Here is a 19,211-nt window from a genome sequence, read left to right on the forward strand (position 1 = left end):
GTCAGCTCCCCATGTTAAACACTCCACTCATACTTTGTTCGCTTTCCTGTATACCACGTCTCCCAGATAGAGATTATACTCTTGCATTGATTTGTGCTTTCTTCACTCAACATGGTGAAGACTTCATTCATTATGGTAGACTTCATTCATTCCAGGCCAAGTGTGAGATATAGTGGAGACAGGGGAAAAGGGTGTAACCCCTTTTGTCATGGAGCTGTCTGAAGGAAAGGCACACATTAATCAACGAATCTCATAAATAAGATCATAATTGTGATTACTGCCCGGGGAATCTATCCTAGACGGGTACATTTAGGGATAGGAATTAACTAGGTTAAAAAAACAAAAAAAAAAAAAACAAAAAAAAAAAACAAAAAAAACATGTTCTGGAGGTGAATGGCCAGGAAGGCCGTAGCAGAGCCGAGGAGAGTGTGCTGCAAAACGAGCGGATACAAGTCGCATAAGAGGACGCCATGCAGGGCGTTAGTCTTCGACCGAAAGGCAACCGGCCGCAGCCAGTGGGTTACAAACAGAGTGAACTGGTCAGATTTAATGACTACGTGACTCCCATTAAACGGAAAGCTCCCTGAAGGCGGAGCCCACGCTGGTGTCCCCTACAACTGCATCCCGGGAACCCCGAGCACCAGCTGGCCTTCGGCTGCTAGGTCAGGAGTGGCTGGCCCAATGAGCAGGGCTCTACAGCTGCGTCTGGCGCACGGGGCGTCTCTTTTCCAACCACCGCCTCCTTGTCCCAGAGCGGGCGCCGCGGGCCGGGGCGAGCGACGGCACCCGAGCGAGGGCGGCGCTGGCCCGCGAGCGGCCTTCACTGGCCTCCTCCACGGCTTCAGGGACCAAGGCGGCAGCCTCCTCCGGCGGTGACGGGAGCGCCGCTAGCGGAGACGACCGGGCGAACGAACCCACCACTCACCTCAGAAAAGGCGCAATGTGCGGCGTGACCGGAAGCGCGTCACTGCGGGGCCGCCGGGCCCGCGCCTCACGTGCTTCCTCTCTAGGAAGCCAGAGCGCGCCGCTCAGTGGTTCTCTGGCTTCACACCCCAGGCCGGGCGGGCGGGCGCGGCTGGGACCGCGGTCCTCGGAGACCCGGAAAAGGAGAGGCAGCTAGCTGACTGGGGTTTTCCCTGATCTCTAATCGAAATGTAGCATTTCCTTCAATTATGTGTTGGCAACAAACCCCAGTACCATCAGCAGGACCGTGCCTTTGTCACCAATAGAAATCACAGATACTTTCATATCACCTCACAGTTGATGCAGATATCTCAAAATACGAGCTATTCTCTTCTTTAATTCGAAATACCGTCGTTGTTATTAGGGCTCACCTTTAGATCTTGTCATTTGATTTCATCACAGTGGTAGAGACACGTATATTAATTACTGTATCACAGGTTTATTTTTTAAGCCATTTAACTGTATTTTAATATAACTAGTTTCAGAGTGGTCCACAAATGTCATCTCACTGCCAAAGAAGTAGTAAAGCCAAAAAACCAACCAAACTAAAAAAAAACACCTGTCCTCCTTAGGGGTAAAGATCCAGTCACATTAAGAAAGACCAGGACTGTGAAGAAGGGATACTACTGCAGAACTGTTTAGGAAGTGAAAACAGTGGAGATTTTTTAAAAGATTGAATAAGATATGAGGGAGAGTGAGCAATCGATAATAGCCATAAAGTTGGCTTGACCTGATAGAGGAAGGTGTCATTAACTGAGATTTAGTTAATTCAGTAATTCAGGAAGTGGAGCTGCAAGAAGACTACCGAATTCGGTTTTAGAAATACTGAATACACATACACACTTGGTTTTATTAAAATGTAATTCACATCCCATACTAATTCATCCATTGAAAGCACAAACGACACTCAATAGTTTTTGGTATATTCACAAAATTGTACAACCATCGCCACAATCAATTTTAGAACATTTTCATCATTCCCAAAAAGAAACTCCATAACCATCAGCATTAGCATTCATTTTCCATTTTCCCTGGAATAGGCAGAATAATGTTCCCATCAGGGGCACCTGGGTGGCCTGGTATGTTAGGTTACGTGACAAAGAAGCATTAAGGTTGCAGATGGAATTAAGATTATCAGCTGATTTTAAAATAAGATTATCCCAGGCCACCTGGGTGGCTCAGTGGGTTAAGTGGACAACTCTTGGTTTTCCCTCAGGTCATGATCTCATGGTTCATGAGTTCAAGCCCCACATCAGGCTCTAGGCTGACAGCATGGAGACTGCTTAGGATTTTCTCTCTCTCCATCTCTCTCTGCTCCTCCCCCTCCCCCACATGTGCTCGTGAGCGCTCTCTCTCTCTCTCTCTCTCTCTCAACATAAATAAGCATTAATAAATAAGTAAGATAAGATTATCCTGGATTATCCAGATGGGCCCAATGTGATGAGTCCTTAAAAGTGGGAGAGGTCACTGGAAGAGAGAACCACAGAGGGGACAGAGAATGAGAAACTAGTCTTATCATTACTGGCTTTGAAGCTGGAGGAAAAGAGCCATGAATCAAGAAAACTAGGTGATCTCTAGAAACTGCAAAAGTCAAGAAAATAAAGTCTCTTCTGGGGTGCCTGGGTGGCTCAGTTGGTTAAGCATCTGGCTCTTAGTTTCAGCTCAGGTCACAATCTCACAGTTTGTGAGTTCAAGCCCCACATCGGGCTCTGTGTGGGCTCCACATTGACAGTGCAGAGCCTGCTTGCGGTTCTCTCTCTTCCCCTCTCCCTTTTTCTCTCTAAAAATGAACACTAAAACAAAGAAAACAAAGTCTCTCCTTAGCCAACACTTTGAATTTAGCCCCATGAAACCCATTTTGGAATTCTGACTTCTAGAACTGTAAGATAAATTAATAAATAGAATAAATGTGTGTTGTCTTAAGCCACCATTCATGGTAATTTGTTATGCTAGCAACATAAGATTAACACATCCCCAGTGTGAGGTCTTCCTCCATTCCTAGACAACCACTCATCTACTTTCTGACTCTACAGAAAGACTTACCTATTTTGGGCATTTACATCATGTAAATATCCATTAAATCTGGACATAAAACAAAAAAAGTCTATATTGGGAATGCAAGCTGGTGCAGCCACTCTGGAAAACAGTATGGAGATACCTCAAAAAACTAAAAATAGAACTACCCTACGACCCAGCAATTGCACTACTAGGCATTTATCCACAGGATACAGGAATGCTGTTTCGAAGGGACACATGCACCCCAATTTTTATAGCGGCACTATCCACAATAGCCAAAGTATGGAAAGAGCCCAAATGTCCATCGATGGACGAATGGATAAAGAAGATGTGGTATATATATATACAATGGAGTATTACTCGGCAATCAAAAAGAATGAAATCTTGCCATTTGCAACGACGTGGATGGAACTGGAGGATATTATGCTAAGTGAAATTAGTCAGTCAGAGAAAGACAAAAATCATATGACTTCACTCATCTGAGGACTTTAAGAGACAAAACAGATGAACATAAGGGAAGGGAAACAAAAATAATATAGAAACAGTGAGGCGGACAAAACAGAAGAGAATCATGGAGAACAAACTGAGGGTTACTGTAGGGGTTGTGGGAGGCGGGGTGGGCTAAATAGGTAAGGGGCACTAAGGAATCCCCTCCTGAAATCACTGTTGCCCTATATGCTAACTAATTTGGATGTAAATTATAAAAATAAATAAATAAAAGCCCAACAAATGTATACTCTAAAAAAAAAAGTCTTTATTGTTGATAATTTTATTATTGTTTACAATAATGGAAACCTAGATGTTTGTTCAGTGGCAACACTTGGGAAGAGCTGGATTTTTTTGCATGGGGGAGGGGGTTGCTATACTTTTAAACTGCACAAACTCTCAACAACAACAAAGAATACCCCAGTGAGGAGAAATGTTTCAATTATCTCTGGTAAGTGGCCATCACAGAGAAGCAGTGTGATTTTAGTTGTATTTTTGAAGTGCTTTGGACAAACCACATACTGTGGCTAGAAGATGCCTTCTAGCAAGGCTTGAACTTAGGTGCCTGTTTCTCCATGATATTTTATTGATTTTTATACAAGTTTTGGTTTTTTTTCAAATCATTTAGTAATTCTATCAAGACTATTCTAGCAGGTGAAGGCCAGGTGAACAAGTACTGTCACAGGTGACTCCTGGGGAAGAATCAGCAGTTAAACAGTGTTGCCTATTGCCCACATAGTCACTCACATTTTATAAGTCTGAGTGCATACTACTCTGGTCTCTTGATATTTAGAGAGAAATTTACTAGAAGTTTGCATATGAATTTCCCTGACCAACACTCTAATCCAATGTCCTTAAGACCTTTGTATGAGGAAAAGCTAGCCATCCTGAAATCTTCTTTTTGCTTAAATAGTCAGTAATTTCCACTCCCAGTTGTCTAGTCTCTTGGTGAGTCTTCAGGGTTAATAAATAGCTAATCGGTGCAGGCCTATTGTACCACCTACAAGAAAATGTATACTCATCATCAAACATAATTATCTTAAAGCTTCAGCCACTCCTCAGATTCCACTGGGAGCCACCTTCTCCCCTGGTCACCTCATGACCTGAATACCCAGCTCTCCCTCTAACTCCTTTGTTACCTGTCTTTAACAGCACTGCAAGATCAGGGGACCCGGGTTATAGTGTGTGATCATGGCACATTTGCTGTTATTCCTGACTTTAAAGTAGGGGGGAAAATATCAACTTCCCTCCCAGCTCTCTAAAAAGCCTAGGACTGAAGTTCTAGTGGGACTTCAATTTCATGCACGAAGTCATTTTTGCCTTGGCTACCCAAAAACATACAGCTAAACTCAATGTTTTGTCGCAGTGTCTACAATGAGAGAGGATTTGATGTGGATTACTTCCTTACAGCTGAAAACATACCAAATAGTGATGGAAAGAATGCCTTCCTTCCAAGATTGAGCACAAAGCAGGTATGTCTGCTCTTACCACTACTATTCAACACCATACTGGGAGTCCTAACAAGTGCAAGAAGGCCAGAAAAAGAAAGAAAGGGAATAGATTGAAAAGGAAGAAATAAAACTGCTACTATTTGCATGAGGACAAAACTGCCCACAGAGAAAATCCCAAAGAACCTACACAATCTCCTAGAATGAACAAGTGAGTTTAGCAAGGTCACAGAATCAAAGTCAAGGTACAAAAAAGAAAAAAACCAATTGTTGGAAACTGAAATTTCTTTTTTCTTTTTTTTTTTTTTTTTTGGTGGAGAACGTGGGCATCGATCCCACCACCTCTCGCATGCCAAGCAGGAAACTGAAATTTCTGATAATAAAATTTGCTACAATACAATTTTAATAAATTTTCAAAAATAGTACCATTTACAACGCCACACAAAAAAATCATGAAATATTTAGGCATAAATCTAACAAAACATGTCTAAGATACACCTGCTGAGAACTACAAAATAATGACAAATGAAAACACTTAATAAATAGAGAGAGAGAAACACCGTATTCGTTGACTGAAAAACTCAATATTGTTGTCAATTCTCCCCAATTGATCTATATATTCAAAGCAATCCAATCAAAATCCCAGCAAGACCTTTTGTAGATATCAACAAAGTGATTCAATTGTATGTCAATCATACAATAAAGCTTAAAAAGAAAAAAGAGCAGTGGAGAAAGGAGGGCAAAACCGTGTAATGGTTAGAGCATGAGCTCTGAAGTCAGACTGCCCCCGTTTGAATCTCTGCTCTTCCACTTATTAGCTGTATCTTTGGGCAAGCTACTAAACTTCCCTGTTCTTCAACTTCCTGACTGAAACAAGGTAACAGCATCTACTTCAAAGGCTGCTGGGAGGATTGAGTTAATGTGGAGTACCTAGCATAGGAAAGCACACAAAATGTTACTGGCTGTTAGCGTTTATTAAAAGGACAGCTATAACAAACAAAAGGCTAATATTCTGCAATGACTAGAACAAACAAACCTTGACTCAAGCAACTTCGACCATTTCTTTGCCTGAATCACTTTTGGTGTGTCTGCAGAATTACAAGTCCATTACTAAAAGAAGATCTCCCAGTGTCTTCTCCACTTGGGTGGATTGCTGTCAAATTAGGAGCTGGTAAAGCTGTCTTCTCAGGGCAAGATTTCAGACAGCAGGGTAAGTCTGGAATTGAGAACTGTCATGACAAGTAGTTGACAGTACAAAGTGGCATGGGAGCGAACAGGGCACAGACTGACATGCATCCAAAGAAGAGGACTAGCTCCTTATTTTTACAAAAACATACCTTAGGATCTCTCTAGATGGGTGAAGACTATTTTGATTTTCATGAGTGGGGGCAGGCAAGAGTGTTGCAAATTGTATCTAGTGGGCAGAAGTCATTGAGTAAGCTAAACATCCTACCGTGCATAGGATAGCGCCAACAAAAAACTATCAGGTCCCAAATGCTGATAGTGTCAAGTTTGAGAAACCCTGCTTTAGATGGATAACCCAGGCCATTTCTTAGGTTATAAGGTAATGGCAGACATGCTATTCTAGGCATTATAAGGACAAATGTCAAGCTTTTGCATGTAAATATATGAGTAATAGAACCATACAGATTTTGTCAACCAACAAATTTAAGAATGCCAAGGAGCATATATTGAAAATATTTTAAACAGGATACATTATCTGGGTAAAAGTCAGGGCTAATAATTTGTAAGTGTCAGTAAGAAACTATAAATTACAGGGGCACCTGGGCTCAGTCAGTTAAGCATCTGACTCTTGGTTTCAGCTCAGGTCATCTTAAGTTCGAGTCCTGCTTCAGGCTCCACAATGAGAGCACGGAAACTGGGATTCTCTGTCTCTCCCTCTCTCTCTGCCACTCCCCCATTTTCTCTCTCTCTCTCAAAATATATTTAAAAAATTATAAGTTAGCAATATTGATTCAAGAAGAAATAGACAATGTAACTGGCTCAATGCCACAGAAAGAACTTATAAAGTACTAAACATCTCTTCTCTTTTACTACCCCCAACAAAAGCAACTGGCCCAGCCAGCTTTATTAGGTGGATTTTTTTTTTTTCCCCCAGATTTCCAAGGAACAGATAACTGCTAGGCTTCTGAAACTGTTCCGAAGCACAGAAAAAGAACAGCCTCATAGCTACTTCTAGCAATGCTGTATAAGTCAATTCCCAAATCTGGAGAAAGATGGAAAAATGGATGAACCTGGTCACCTGAACCTATCATTGTGGCAGAGGGAAGGAAGAGTATAGATGGGCTAGACTAGACCACAAGTACCACCCTTGCAGTGGGGAACAGAGCCACACCTATACCACAACAATTGTTGAGTGAGGGAAGAGTAGCTTTCCAAAAAAAGGAAGGCAGTAATTACCATGAAAAGGGGGTAAAAAATGCTGGGAGGCCAAAGGAACCAAGGTCCAGGACAGGCTTCTCCCTAGGGTGGGCATACTCAGGATGATGTAGCTGAGAGGAAGTCCTAAAGTTTTTCCCACACTTGAGACTCTCGTATTTCTCTCCACTGTAGATTCTCTGATGCCGACTTAGTGTTGACTTAACAGTGAAAGTTTTTCCACACTTCTTACCCTCATAAGGTTTCTCCCCAGTGTGGATTCTCTGGTGTATAACCAACTCAGAACTACTGGGGAAGCCATTTCCACACTCCTTGCAGAGATAAGGTCTGTCCCCACTGTGGATTCTCTGGTGCCTGATTAGATTGGCACTATTCTTGAAGGCTTGCCCACATTCTTCACACTGATAGGGTTTCTCTCCAGTGTGGATTCTCTGGTGCCAAATTAATGAAGAATTGCCATTAAAGGATTTCCCACACTCCTCAGATGGGTAGGGTTTCTCCCTAGTGTGGATTCTCTGGTGTCTAACATAGTAAGAAAAAAAGCTGAAGCATCTCCCACATTCCTCACATCTGAAGGGTTTCCTTGCACAGAAGATTCTCTCATCCTTTCTTTTAATATTTTTCGTTGTGGAGATTTCCTGGTGTTTCTCCAGTTCACATGTTCCTGGAAATTCACTTTCCCGAGAAACGCTCTGTAGCAGCCCACGTGATATCATCACATTTCTTTCTTCAGAAATTCCCTGTGTTGATGTGGACTCACTGTCAGTGTTGGTCTCAGCATCTGACATGAGAAATGGAAGACACATGCCACCTGAGAATTATACTAGAAACAACAGAGCACTGAAATTATAGGACCTTTAGAGATTACTATTCCAACCTCCGTGTAGCCTGCCAGAAATATAAACCTATTAAACTGGAAGAGCTAAATATGACAGAGGTCGAAAATAGAAGCTGTGGAACAGGAAATGAGATTTTGAACCCAGGTCACTACACTTTCCAACAATGAAGACTACTTCCTAAGCTTCTCCAGACCTTCATGTCCCTACTAACTTGTGACTTCATAGTACTTAAATGCTTGAAAATGCTCATGGAAGAAGCAGCACGGGATCTAAGAACAAGAGGCAACACCTGATGGGCTACAAGAGTTGAGTGTATGCCATCTAACTGTTAGAAATGGCTGCGTGTGTGCTGTTGTCGGGACTCAAAACGTGTCTGCTCAGCTAGTCGGAAAGGGGGCAATTTGCTTTGAGGCAGGAGACTGCACAATGCCCCCTTTTTCATAGTGAGGAACAGGAAAACCTCAGGTGAGGAACAGACAACAATAACAGCCTGTCCAGTGACATTTGTATTTCCAAAGACTGGAAGATGACATTTTAATTAAGTTTGTTAAAATTTGATCCATTTTTTTTTATTTTTTTTTTATTTTTATTTATTTTTTTTTTTTTTAAATTTTTTTTTTTTCAACGTTTTATTTATTTTGGGGACAGAGAGAGACAGAGCATGAACGGGGGAGGGGCAGAGAGAGAGGGAGACACAGAATTGGAAACAGGCTCCAGGCTCCGAGCCATCAGCCCAGAGCCTGACGTGGGGCTCAAACTCACAGACCGCGAGATCGTGACCTGGCTGAAGTCGGACGCTTAACCGACTGCGCCACCCAGGCGCCCCGATCCATTTTTTTTTAAACTTTGAGTTCAATTTCATATTTAAGTGTTGATCTTTATCAATCTGTACTCTTGTTAATTAAACATTAGTATGCTAAAAGCAGATATTAGCATTTTTATGCCTTTTGCACAATAAAATTATGTGCAGAATGCTTGTTTATCTTTCCTTTTCTTTACAAATTAGCTGTCCTTGATCTTAAACCACTAGAACATAAGCTTCAGGAGAGCAGGGGCTTTGTTTTCTTTCTTGCTGTATCCTGAGTGTCTTGAGCAATTCTTGGCACACAGTAGGTACTAAATAAATACAATAAAATAAATGATTGAATAACTGCTACTCTGTATACACAAGCATACAACTTATATACTGCAATAATAAAATTATTATGGCTCAAAAATAATTGTATCTATGTTATAATGGCTGATCTACTTGTTTTGGTTAATATTTCCCTTTTTCAAAATGTTTTTTAAGATTATTTATTTATTTTGAAAGAGAGAGTGAGCGGGGAAAGGGCAGAGAGAGAGTGAGAGAGACAATTCCAAGCAGGCTCCACGCTGGCAGCACAGAGCCTGAGGCAGGGCTCGAACTCACCAACCATGAGATCCTAACCTGTTCCCAAACCAAGAGTCAGATGCTTAAGTGACTGAGCCACGCAGGTGCCCCTGCGAAGTTCTATTTTAATAGGGAGTGGGGGTTATCTACCAAGTTCTCTGTGTGTGTGAATTTGAGTGGGCTTCCTCAGAAGGGAAGTGCTGGGACACAGGAACAAGGAGACAGATGAAACTATGAACAGCAAAATAATCTGAAGCACAGTGACCAGAATAATGTGGAACCTGGAAGTCAATTATCAATTTCTCTTGCTGTTTGGTAAAAAGCAAGTGTCACATTATCCAGATTAGAATAACAGATGACAAGGAAACCCTTCTCCTTCCCTGACACCCTAGAACCCTATCATTTGACTGATCAGGTTCCCCACAGCGGTTCTTCCAGGCAATCACAACTTTCCCTAAAGCCCCACCTGCTCCCTTACCTAACTCTCCAGTCACTGCCACCTCTTCCTCGCTGGGAAAACCAAGACGGCCTCAAAGGTGCTCCTCAACCTCCTCGCACTCCACTCCCACACGGTGGCGCCCATTTCCCACCTTCCCTTTAGGGCTGCGCCTCTCCTGTCCGGGCAGCTCTTCCCACTCCTCTAGCGGAGCTCAGCAGGTATTTCCTCTCCCTTCTCCCCTTTCACTTCTTACTTTTGCTATTCAGGTCTAATGGAGGGTAGTTATCTTTCCCAGACTAGCTTGATTTTTCTTTTTAATTGGCTGAGAACCACTAGTGGGTCATGAAATAGATGTAGCGGATTGTGAGCAGAAGTCTTTCACTCAAAAATAAAAATATTTTATTTAACCCAATATATCCAAAATACTGTTTCAACATAAAGTCAACATAAAAATTATAAATGAGATCATTTATACTTTTTTTGTACTAAATCTTCAAAATATGGTATTTTATACTTTTAGGACATTTCACCTTGAATTAGCCCCCCTTCAAGTGCTTAAGAGTAATTTAATAAAGCACACATAGCTAGTGGCTACCATGTTAACAACACAGAAGTCAACAAAAGGAAGTCCTACTTAGGCTTTCAGTCCTAAGCCTCATGTTCTTTTTCTTTTTAAAGTTCATCTATTTTGGGGGGTGGGTTGGGGCGGAAAGTGAGAGAGACTCCCAATCAGGCTCTATGTTGACTACTGATCAACACAGAGCCCGACGCAGGGCACCCCCTAAGCCACATGTTCTTGAACGCTAACTTAAAAAGAAGAATAAATGCTCACAGGTGGACCTCAGAAATATCCATTTTAAAATAACACTCCCCAGGTAATTCTCCTGCACATCAAACCATGAAGCTCTTCACAATTTTATGGTGATATACATGATTAAGGTGTAGTGATATCTCACTGTGGTTTTAAATTGCATTTTCCTAATGGCTAATGTCAAGCATCTTTTCATTTCTGTGTTCTCTTTGGTGAAACATCTCTTCATACCCTTCACACATTTTCTAACCGCCTGTTTGTTTTTATTGCTGAACTCGAGAGTTGTTTATATACTCCAAATTCTAGTCCTTTTCCAGATATTATATTATGCCAGAAATTATATTGGATCTTTTATTATTCCCTTCCTCCAGCCAGACTATCTTCCCTTCCCACTCCTTCTGCAATGCATTCTTACATGCTGAACACAGAACACATGGCCTGCCACTGAAGGAGTGTTACCTGATCTTCTAAGTGAGAAGTCCTCTAACCTCTCCTGCTGTGTCCCACAGCCTGCTGCGTATATACCACCAGCACTTAACACATTCTCTCCATTTTAGCTCTCTACATCGGTCTCCATAACTAGTATCCTCCAGAGCTTCTCCAAGAAGTTCCATTTTGGCACACAGCAAGTGCTCTAAAACTTGCAAACTATGCATCTAACAAAGGACTGTGGTTGATGGTTCTAAACCTGCCTCACCTACCTTGACAGACATCACTGGTACTCTCTGCAGGTGGATCATCCTGTGTCTCCAGGCCCCAAGACAAATCCCCTTCCTCCAGAAGTGACATCAGGGCAAGTCTGCAAACAGGGTATCCTGCAAAGGAGGAAGAAAATGGTGCTGGAGGGGAGTTCGCGTTAGTGCTCCTGAGGTACCCTGTAACCTTGTGTCTACAGTCGGAGGAGGAAACCCCAAAGCAGCTTAGTAAGGTTAAGGCCCACAGAAGTGGGCTGGAGGGTGGGGAATTTTTGATCAAGACGAAACTAAGCATTTGTGACCTCTTCATAAAAAACCATGCAGAGTTTGTTCGTGAGATCCTGTAAGACATTGCAAGCACGGAAAAGCAATGAGGGATGTCTTCCTTAGATCACAGGGAGAGCTGAAGGCATGAACTTCAACAGAGGATGTTTCTTTCCCACAGTGCCCTCCACAGAAGCCCTATGATGGGAACTGTTCTCACCAGAGAATGGCCAAACCCACATTAGACCCAATGTAACCTCAGACTTCCCCCTCCATCCCTGCCTGACATATTCTGGGGCTGAGGGTTTAGGAATTTTTGCCCCTGCAAATATGTGAAAGGTTGTGAGATTCGTGTCACAATCCACCCTACCCTTGTCCAATGAGTCTGAGTCCCAAAGGCAAAGTGGCCTTACCCAGGGAAGTTAAGTTCCCATAATTTGTCAGCATCACTTCCCTGTACAGGTCCCTTTGTGCAGAAGAAAGGCCAGCCCATTCTGTCCGGGTGAAGTAGATAGCCAATCCTCGAAGGTCACCACCTCCTAAAACAGAGGTTCCTGCTGCACCAGAGCCAATCCTCTGGCTCAGAGCCAGAGTGTGGGGCCCAGGAGACAGTGTAGGGGCTAAGGGAGAGTCCCGTGATGGGCAGGAAATGAGGAGTGACAGGACACAGCCCTGAGTGCTGATGAATGACCACACCTATAGCCAGCAACTCCAAGACTGCCTTCACTATCAGAGCCTCTTCTAACTGCACATGAGACTATTACAAGAGACAATGTCACAACACAGAAAACTAAAACAGAATATCTTTTACAAATTCACCCTCCTGAAGTAAACCCTCATCATTTCTGCGCATGCTCTTCTGGTCTTTCAGATACTCCATGAACAGATGATTGGACTCCAACTGTACCTCTCATGGGTGACATCCCTCAATGTCCCTGCTACCTGTCCTCACTTTACTGATGAGAGTCCAGCCCAACCATCCTGCTCTCTGCACTTACCCAGAGTCCTGCTGTGTGTCCACATCTGTCTGCCCTACCCCAATCCTCACACCCACCTACTGGGAACAGTCATGGTTTGTCAGAAAGGGCCCTGTTCCCTGAAACCTTCACCTGATGCACAACCTGGCTGTGCCACCACCCCTCCACCCTTAATAAAAGGGGGTGTGCTGCCCCTGCTTGAGCCCCTCCAGCAGAAAGGACTCTGGTGTTGGAAGAGCATCCTCACCTCCAGGGAGTCTTCCTAGGACAAAGTGTTTCCTGATTCTAACTGCTTCTAGGTGGCTCTTTGGCTATCTCTCTTTATATTTCTCAAATACTATGTCCTCCATCAACCAAAATGCCTACCACCCCAAAGTCTTCCTTCTCAGACAGCACCAATGTGGTCCTTCTCGTCTCCCTGGTGCCTTCCCCTTGTGGACATGATCCTCCCTCCAAGGTCTCACATGGTCCTGGCATCAGTCACATGCCTGCCTCAGATGCCCTAGTGATCTACATGTCAGTTATGTTCCTGACATATCCAATTCTAAACTCATCACCCTCCCTAAAATGGCTACTTCTAATTCATATGACCTGCCTAGTACAAGGAGAAACAAACACTAAGTGCTCAAACCTGATGCTGGTCATTATCTTGATCCTCTGTCTCAATCAGTAGCACCACTTTCAGCTTGGTCTTCCTGGCTGGAAACCTGAGTATCATTCTCAACTATCCCCCTAGCCACTGCTTAGTTCTGGTAAGCAATCAGCAATCAAATGCTGCCAATTCTATCCCCTAAATATTTCTTGGATCTGATGCCTATGCAACATCATTAATCACCACATAATTCAAGTCCTCAGCAACTGTCCTTTGGACCAAGGCAATGGTCCCTAACTCCAGGTTTATCACCCAAATCCACCTTCTGTCCAACACCTATTACCATCTTTGTAAAATGCCAATCTGACTTCAACTTTCTGGGTTAAAGCTCTTAGATGGATCATCATACAATAACAAACTCAAATTCAAGAACCTGAGCCTGAGCTCTATAGGCAATAAATGTCAGATGACAAGAAAGCCCAAGACAAGACAAAGGAAACTACTGACAGGCTCTGCTGACAATATCCAGGAAGGGGATGATAAAATCAGGAGAACCATACAAAGAAGAGACAAATGGTTGCTGAGACAGGAAAAACAGGATTTGGATTGAATGGACAAGGTGACAAAGGAGACTGAACAGTCAATAATGACTAAAAATCTAAAAATGGTGACCAGGGATGGTGGCATGGGGATACTAGCAATTGGCAGAAGTGCAGGAGGAATGGGAGGGGCAAGGGATACAATGAGTTGTGCTTTGATGTGTTGAGATTAGGCTTCCAGGCAAAGCAATATTAGCCAAAAGGAATCCACAGACAATGGATGATCTGGGAACGGTACTTGGGATAAGATCACAGATGCTGAGATGTGTCATAGAGAAGTCCCAAGAAGATAGAGCCCATCAAGCAGCACTCAACAACCCACCACGCTGCAGAGCTGAAAGGCACCTGGCAGAATCTTTTTCCCTAACCTGGAATGAATAGCATTCCTGCCATCTGACAGATGAGGTCAGCTGAGGCACAAAGAGGTCAAGTGATTAGCTCAAAGTTACAATGCCCTGGAGGGCTGATGGGGAATTACTCTGAAATTTCCTATCACCTAGTACCATGTTTCATATTGCAGCATGCTGCTTCCCTCAACTGACTCTCAAGACAGACATTCATTAAAAAAAAAAGAGAGAGAGAGAGATAGACATTCACGTGCCCTTCCTGAACCAATTCTTTCGTCACTGATCCTGAACCCCCAACTTCACTCTCTTTTTGGAAGACAAATGGTATAGGCCCCCTTCTTTTCTTCCCCTTACCATCCCTCTGGTCCTGCCTCCCAAGAACCTTGCAACCTTGTTAATCTTGAACACTCCCACCAAACACTGGATATCTCCACCATCAGCCTGAGTCCCATATCTCATGGGGTCCCTACTGAACCTGGGGGCCCTCCAGCTCAGCAGAGATTCTGGCAGTGCATGAGGCTGTACTTCTGATTCCTACTCTCTCTAGCCATCTCCAGCCATTGTTTCCTGCACCCTGGAGTCTCAGTCTATCATCATCAGCTCTCTCCCCGAGCATCCAGTCCCACTGTGAGGATGAACAGGGGCATCTGCTTTGGCTGTAACGCTTTTGCCAGAATTGACCCTCTTATCTCTCATTTCACTGAAATAAGATTTCTTGAAGGATCTGAGGGAGTCTCAGCTCACCTGGTGCCAGGTCTTCAGGCGCATGGCTGCCATCACCTGAGCTCCCTCTCAATGAAGGGCAGGGGCTGAGGGAAGAAGAAGAGAACCAAGAGTGAGATTGACCCAGGCAGTGACTTTCCTTTAAACTTGCAAACCTGCATTAGCTGCTAATAACAACTGACAGTCACTCTACCTTGCAATGTGCCAGCTTCAGAGCTCAGCACTTTCCATTCATTATAGTACTAGCAGATATGTAAAACTATTGTCCTCATTTTACCAAAATAAATAAATAAATAAATAAATGAGACTTAGAGGGTTTCAGTAATTATCTTAGGCCACAAGAGCTGTATTCATAACCACTAGGTAGTGCTATCTTTCCTAGGTAAAACAATACAGTGGGGCAAAAATACATACAAACAAAAGCAAAACAAATCAAACCTTAAAAAAAAAAAAAAAGCCAAGGGAGCACATGGGTGGCTCAGTTAAGCATCTGACTCTTGATTTCAGCTCAAATCATGATCTCATGGTTTTGTGAGTTTGAGCCCAGCTTTGAGTTCTGTATACTGACCGCAAGGAGCCTGCTTGGGATTCTCCCACTCATTCTCTCTCTCTGCCCATCCCCAGCTTGTGCTCGATCTCTCTAAATAAACTTAAAAAAAAAAAAAAAAAGCCAAGAATAAACTTAATAAAAAACATTACATTACAAGGGCACCTGGGTGGCTCAGGTCATGATCTCACAGCTCATGAGTTCAAGCCCCACATCAGGCTCTGTGCTGACAGCTAAGAACCTGGAGCCTGCCTCGGATTCTGTCTCTCTCTCTGTCCCTCCCCTGCTCATGCTCTGTCTCTGTCTCAAAAATAAATTAAACATTAAAAAAAATTTTTTTAATATAAGAAACATAACAAATTCATGTAAAGAAAATCAAAAATATTACTGAGAAACATAAATGAAAAGGCAAAACATGATCCTGGATGGAAACAATCAATATTAAACTTTTTGTAAACGCTGACCTTCCTCCAAACTAAGATACAAATTTAGTTATAGCTTCCTTTCATTAAGAGCTTGTACATGCTCAGCACCATGCTTAAATGCTTTATACACATCTACTCATTTAACCTCACAATATTCTTTTAAATGAGATTTAGGTTTTTGGGTCATTCCCCACCCACCGACCTCTCCAAACAGATGAGTAAACAGAAGCTAAAAGATTAAGGCACTTCACTAAGTTCACACAAAGAATAGATGGTCAAACTTGGATTTTATGCCAAGTTTGCCAAATTTCAAGAGCCATACTTGGTTGTTATTTTGTTTTTGTTTTGTTTTTCTAATTTTAGAAAGAGAGAGAGTATGAGCAGGTTAAGGGGAGAGACAGAGAGAGACAGAGAGAGAGAGACAGAGAGAGAGAGAGAGAGAGAATCTTAAGCAGATTCCACACCCAGCTTGGTGCCCAATCCCACAACCCTGGGACCATGACCTAGGCCAAAATCAAGAGTCACTAAACTGACTGAGCCACCCAGGCACCCCAGGTAATTCTTTTTCTTACCACACACATGTACTACTATTTAAATTTGCTTAGGTAGTTCAATTTTATTTATTTTATTTTTACTAAAATTTTTTTTTAACATTTGTTCAGTTTTGAGAGAGACAGAGTGTGAGCAGGGGAGGGGCAGAGAGAGAGGGAGACACAGAACCCCAAGCAGGCTCCAGGCTCTGAACTGTCAGCACAGAACCTGATGCCGGGCTCAAACCCATGAACCATGAGATCACAACCTGAGCCAAAGTCAGAGGCTTAACCGACTGAGCCACCCAGGTGCCCCTAGGTAGTTAAATATTAAAACCAATTTTTTTCAATGTTTATTTATTTTTTAGAGAGACACACACAGAGCAGGAGCAGGGAAGGGGCAGAGAGAGAGGGAGACACAGAATCCACACTAGGGTCTAGGCCCTGAGCAGTCAGCACAGAGCCTGATGCGGCTTGAACTCACAAACCGCGCAATCACAACCCTAGCCAAAGTTGGACACTCAACTGACTTAGCCACCCAAGCGTCCCTAAACCCAATTTTTAAAAGTTCCAACTTGAGGGGCGCCTGGGTGGCGCAGTCGGTTAAGCGTCCGACTTCAGCCAGGTCACGATCTCGCGGTCCGTGAGTTCGAGCCCCGCGTCAGGCTCTGGGCTGATGGCTCAGAGCCTGGAGCCTGCTTCTGATTCTGTGTCTCCCTCTCTCTCTGCCCCTCCCCCGTTCATGCTCTGTCTCTCTCTGTCCCAAAAATAAATAAATGTTGAAAAAAAAAAAAAAAAGTTCCAACTTGAGGAATTTATCTGAGATGTGTCCAAAGATTTCTGCTCATAAGCATTCACCACAGTTATTTCTTATATGAAAAAGGTACAAAGTTAAATATCCAACAACTTGGTACAAATCAGAAACAACAAAGTAGTCATTAAAAATCATTCTGTGGTGGGGTGCCTGGGAGTCTCAGTTGGTTGAGTGTCCTACTCGATTTCCACTCAGGTCATGATCCTAGTGTCATAGTGTCATAGGATCAAGCCCCATGTCTGGCTCCACGCTGGGTATGGAGCCTGCATAAGATTTTCTCTACTCTCTCTTGCTTGCCTCTCCCTTGCTTGCCTCTCCCTTGCTTGCACTCTAAAATTTAAAAAAACAAAAAAACAAAACATAGGAACACAACATAGGAAAATATTCAAATGCAGGTAAAAAAATTTCATATTTCAACTTTCAAGTGTGTAAACATACATATGTACTTATATCTACAAAACCATTCAACAGATAAAATTTTAAAACAGTATCTCTGAATGGTAGTCTTATTCATGATTTTTATTTTTTCTGCCATTTTATTTCCCTAATTTTTTAACTAGAAATAGAATTAGTTTTTTAATTAAAAGAAATGTCATAACACAAGTATTAAATGGCTGAATGGGTCCCAAATATGTCCTAGCATATGCTGTTCCCCCTGCCTCTAATAGCCTTTCCCGACTTGCCCCCTTTTTAACCTGTTAACAACGCCTTTTCACAGCTTCAGATCTCAAATGGAAAGTCATATCCTGGAAGATCCAAATTAAGTCAGATCTGCTGGACATGTATTCTTTTCTTATATCAAGTATCTTACACTGCAATTACAAATATATTTGCTTGCCCTCTCCGTCAATGTTTACTGAGGTATACTCTGTGCACGGGAATTTGGTTAGCACTAGGGATTCAAACACAGGAAAGAAACTTCTTGTTCTTGTGTGACCTGCACTAAAATAAGTGTGAGGTTACAACTGTGTTAAGTGCTAAGGTATATGGTGGTCTGCAACCCCATGATGGTGTCAACAGTGCTACTGAAAGCAGGGGGAATGCCCTAACCGAGGAAGACTTGAGAAGTGGAATTAACTAGCCCACAACAGCGGCGGCGGGGGCAGGGGGACATACTGAACGAAGAACCACGTTTTACAAGGCCAAGGAGCCTGTAACAGGGGAAGGGGAGTGGGGCTGACAGGCCTAGGATGAAGAAGCTGCGGGACGCCAAGCCAAGAGGGCCCGTGAATATTCGGAACGTGCTTCTGCCCAAAATTAATGGGGTCATTATGAGCAGGGGCAGAGGTATGATCAGAATTTATTAATATCCACTTCCCCATTGGGCTGAAAGTTCCCTGCGGCTGTCTCACTGATTGCTGCATCCCCGGAACCTGAACTACACTGCACTTAATAAGCGTTCAGTGGGGTAACGGACTAGAACTGTAGCATGTGGGTCATCCGAGGGGGCTACATTTTCCACTGGCGGCCCACACCCTCAACCCCCATTTCCTTATGCGGTCGCGGCGACGAGTGAAGGGAGTGCGGGGAAGAGTGGGACAGCTCGCAGACCGCCTCGTTCTCCTCGGAAGCCACGCCATCACCCGACTCCATTCCAGGTAGGCCTCCCCCAGAGGCCTCGGGAATCTAGGAGCAGCCAGCCTGGGGCGCGGGACAGAAGGCTCTCATTCTGCACTCACCTCCCGCAGCCGGCGGCTGCCGGCGGACTGCTGACATAGGGCAGGAGGCGCGCCAGAAGTGCGTCATCTCCCGGCGCGTCTCTCGCTCCGCGCTTCCTCCCCTCTAAGTTTCTGGCGATTTTTCGGGTTTCTTCCGGTTCCCTCTGGGCCGACCCCTGGGAGGAGGCAGGCGTCTCTCTTGGAGGAGCTTGCGTTCGCACAGCCTTTCAACCTTCCCACCGGGTAGAGGAAACCAAAGGTCATCC

General features: G+C 43.5%; 2 protein-coding genes across 6 annotated transcripts in view; both read right to left on the reverse strand.

The window, feature by feature from the left end:
• Positions 1-11,587, reverse strand: part of LOC112857221 (uncharacterized) — a 23,680-nt gene extending 12,093 nt beyond the window's left edge. The window contains exon 1 of one of the 5 annotated variants that reach the window (XM_086688986.1): positions 11,476-11,587. The gene's annotated coding sequence lies outside the window, so the exon portion shown is untranslated. Of the gene's footprint in view, positions 1-925; positions 1,247-7,545; positions 7,646-11,475 lie in introns of those variants that run through there. The other 4 variants (XM_086688988.1, XM_086688992.1, XM_086688987.1 and 1 more) reach the window with 4 other exon arrangements.
• LOC147573392 (zinc finger protein 19-like) lies at positions 7,029-18,960 on the reverse strand. The gene is given in 6 exon segments (XM_086688995.1): positions 7,029-8,094; positions 11,476-11,589; positions 12,147-12,251; positions 12,254-12,272; positions 14,993-15,057; positions 17,983-18,960. Coding segments are annotated over 5 exon segments (1,035 nt in total). The 5' UTR covers positions 15,026-15,057; positions 17,983-18,960; the 3' UTR covers positions 7,029-7,330.
• Between the last annotated feature and the right edge of the window lie 251 nt (positions 18,961-19,211).

This window comes from Puma concolor, chromosome E2 (genome assembly GCF_028749965.1).
Source record: "Puma concolor isolate L17-30 chromosome E2, mPumCon1.1.hap2, whole genome shotgun sequence".
NCBI classification, from domain to species: domain Eukaryota; kingdom Metazoa; phylum Chordata; class Mammalia; order Carnivora; family Felidae; genus Puma; species Puma concolor.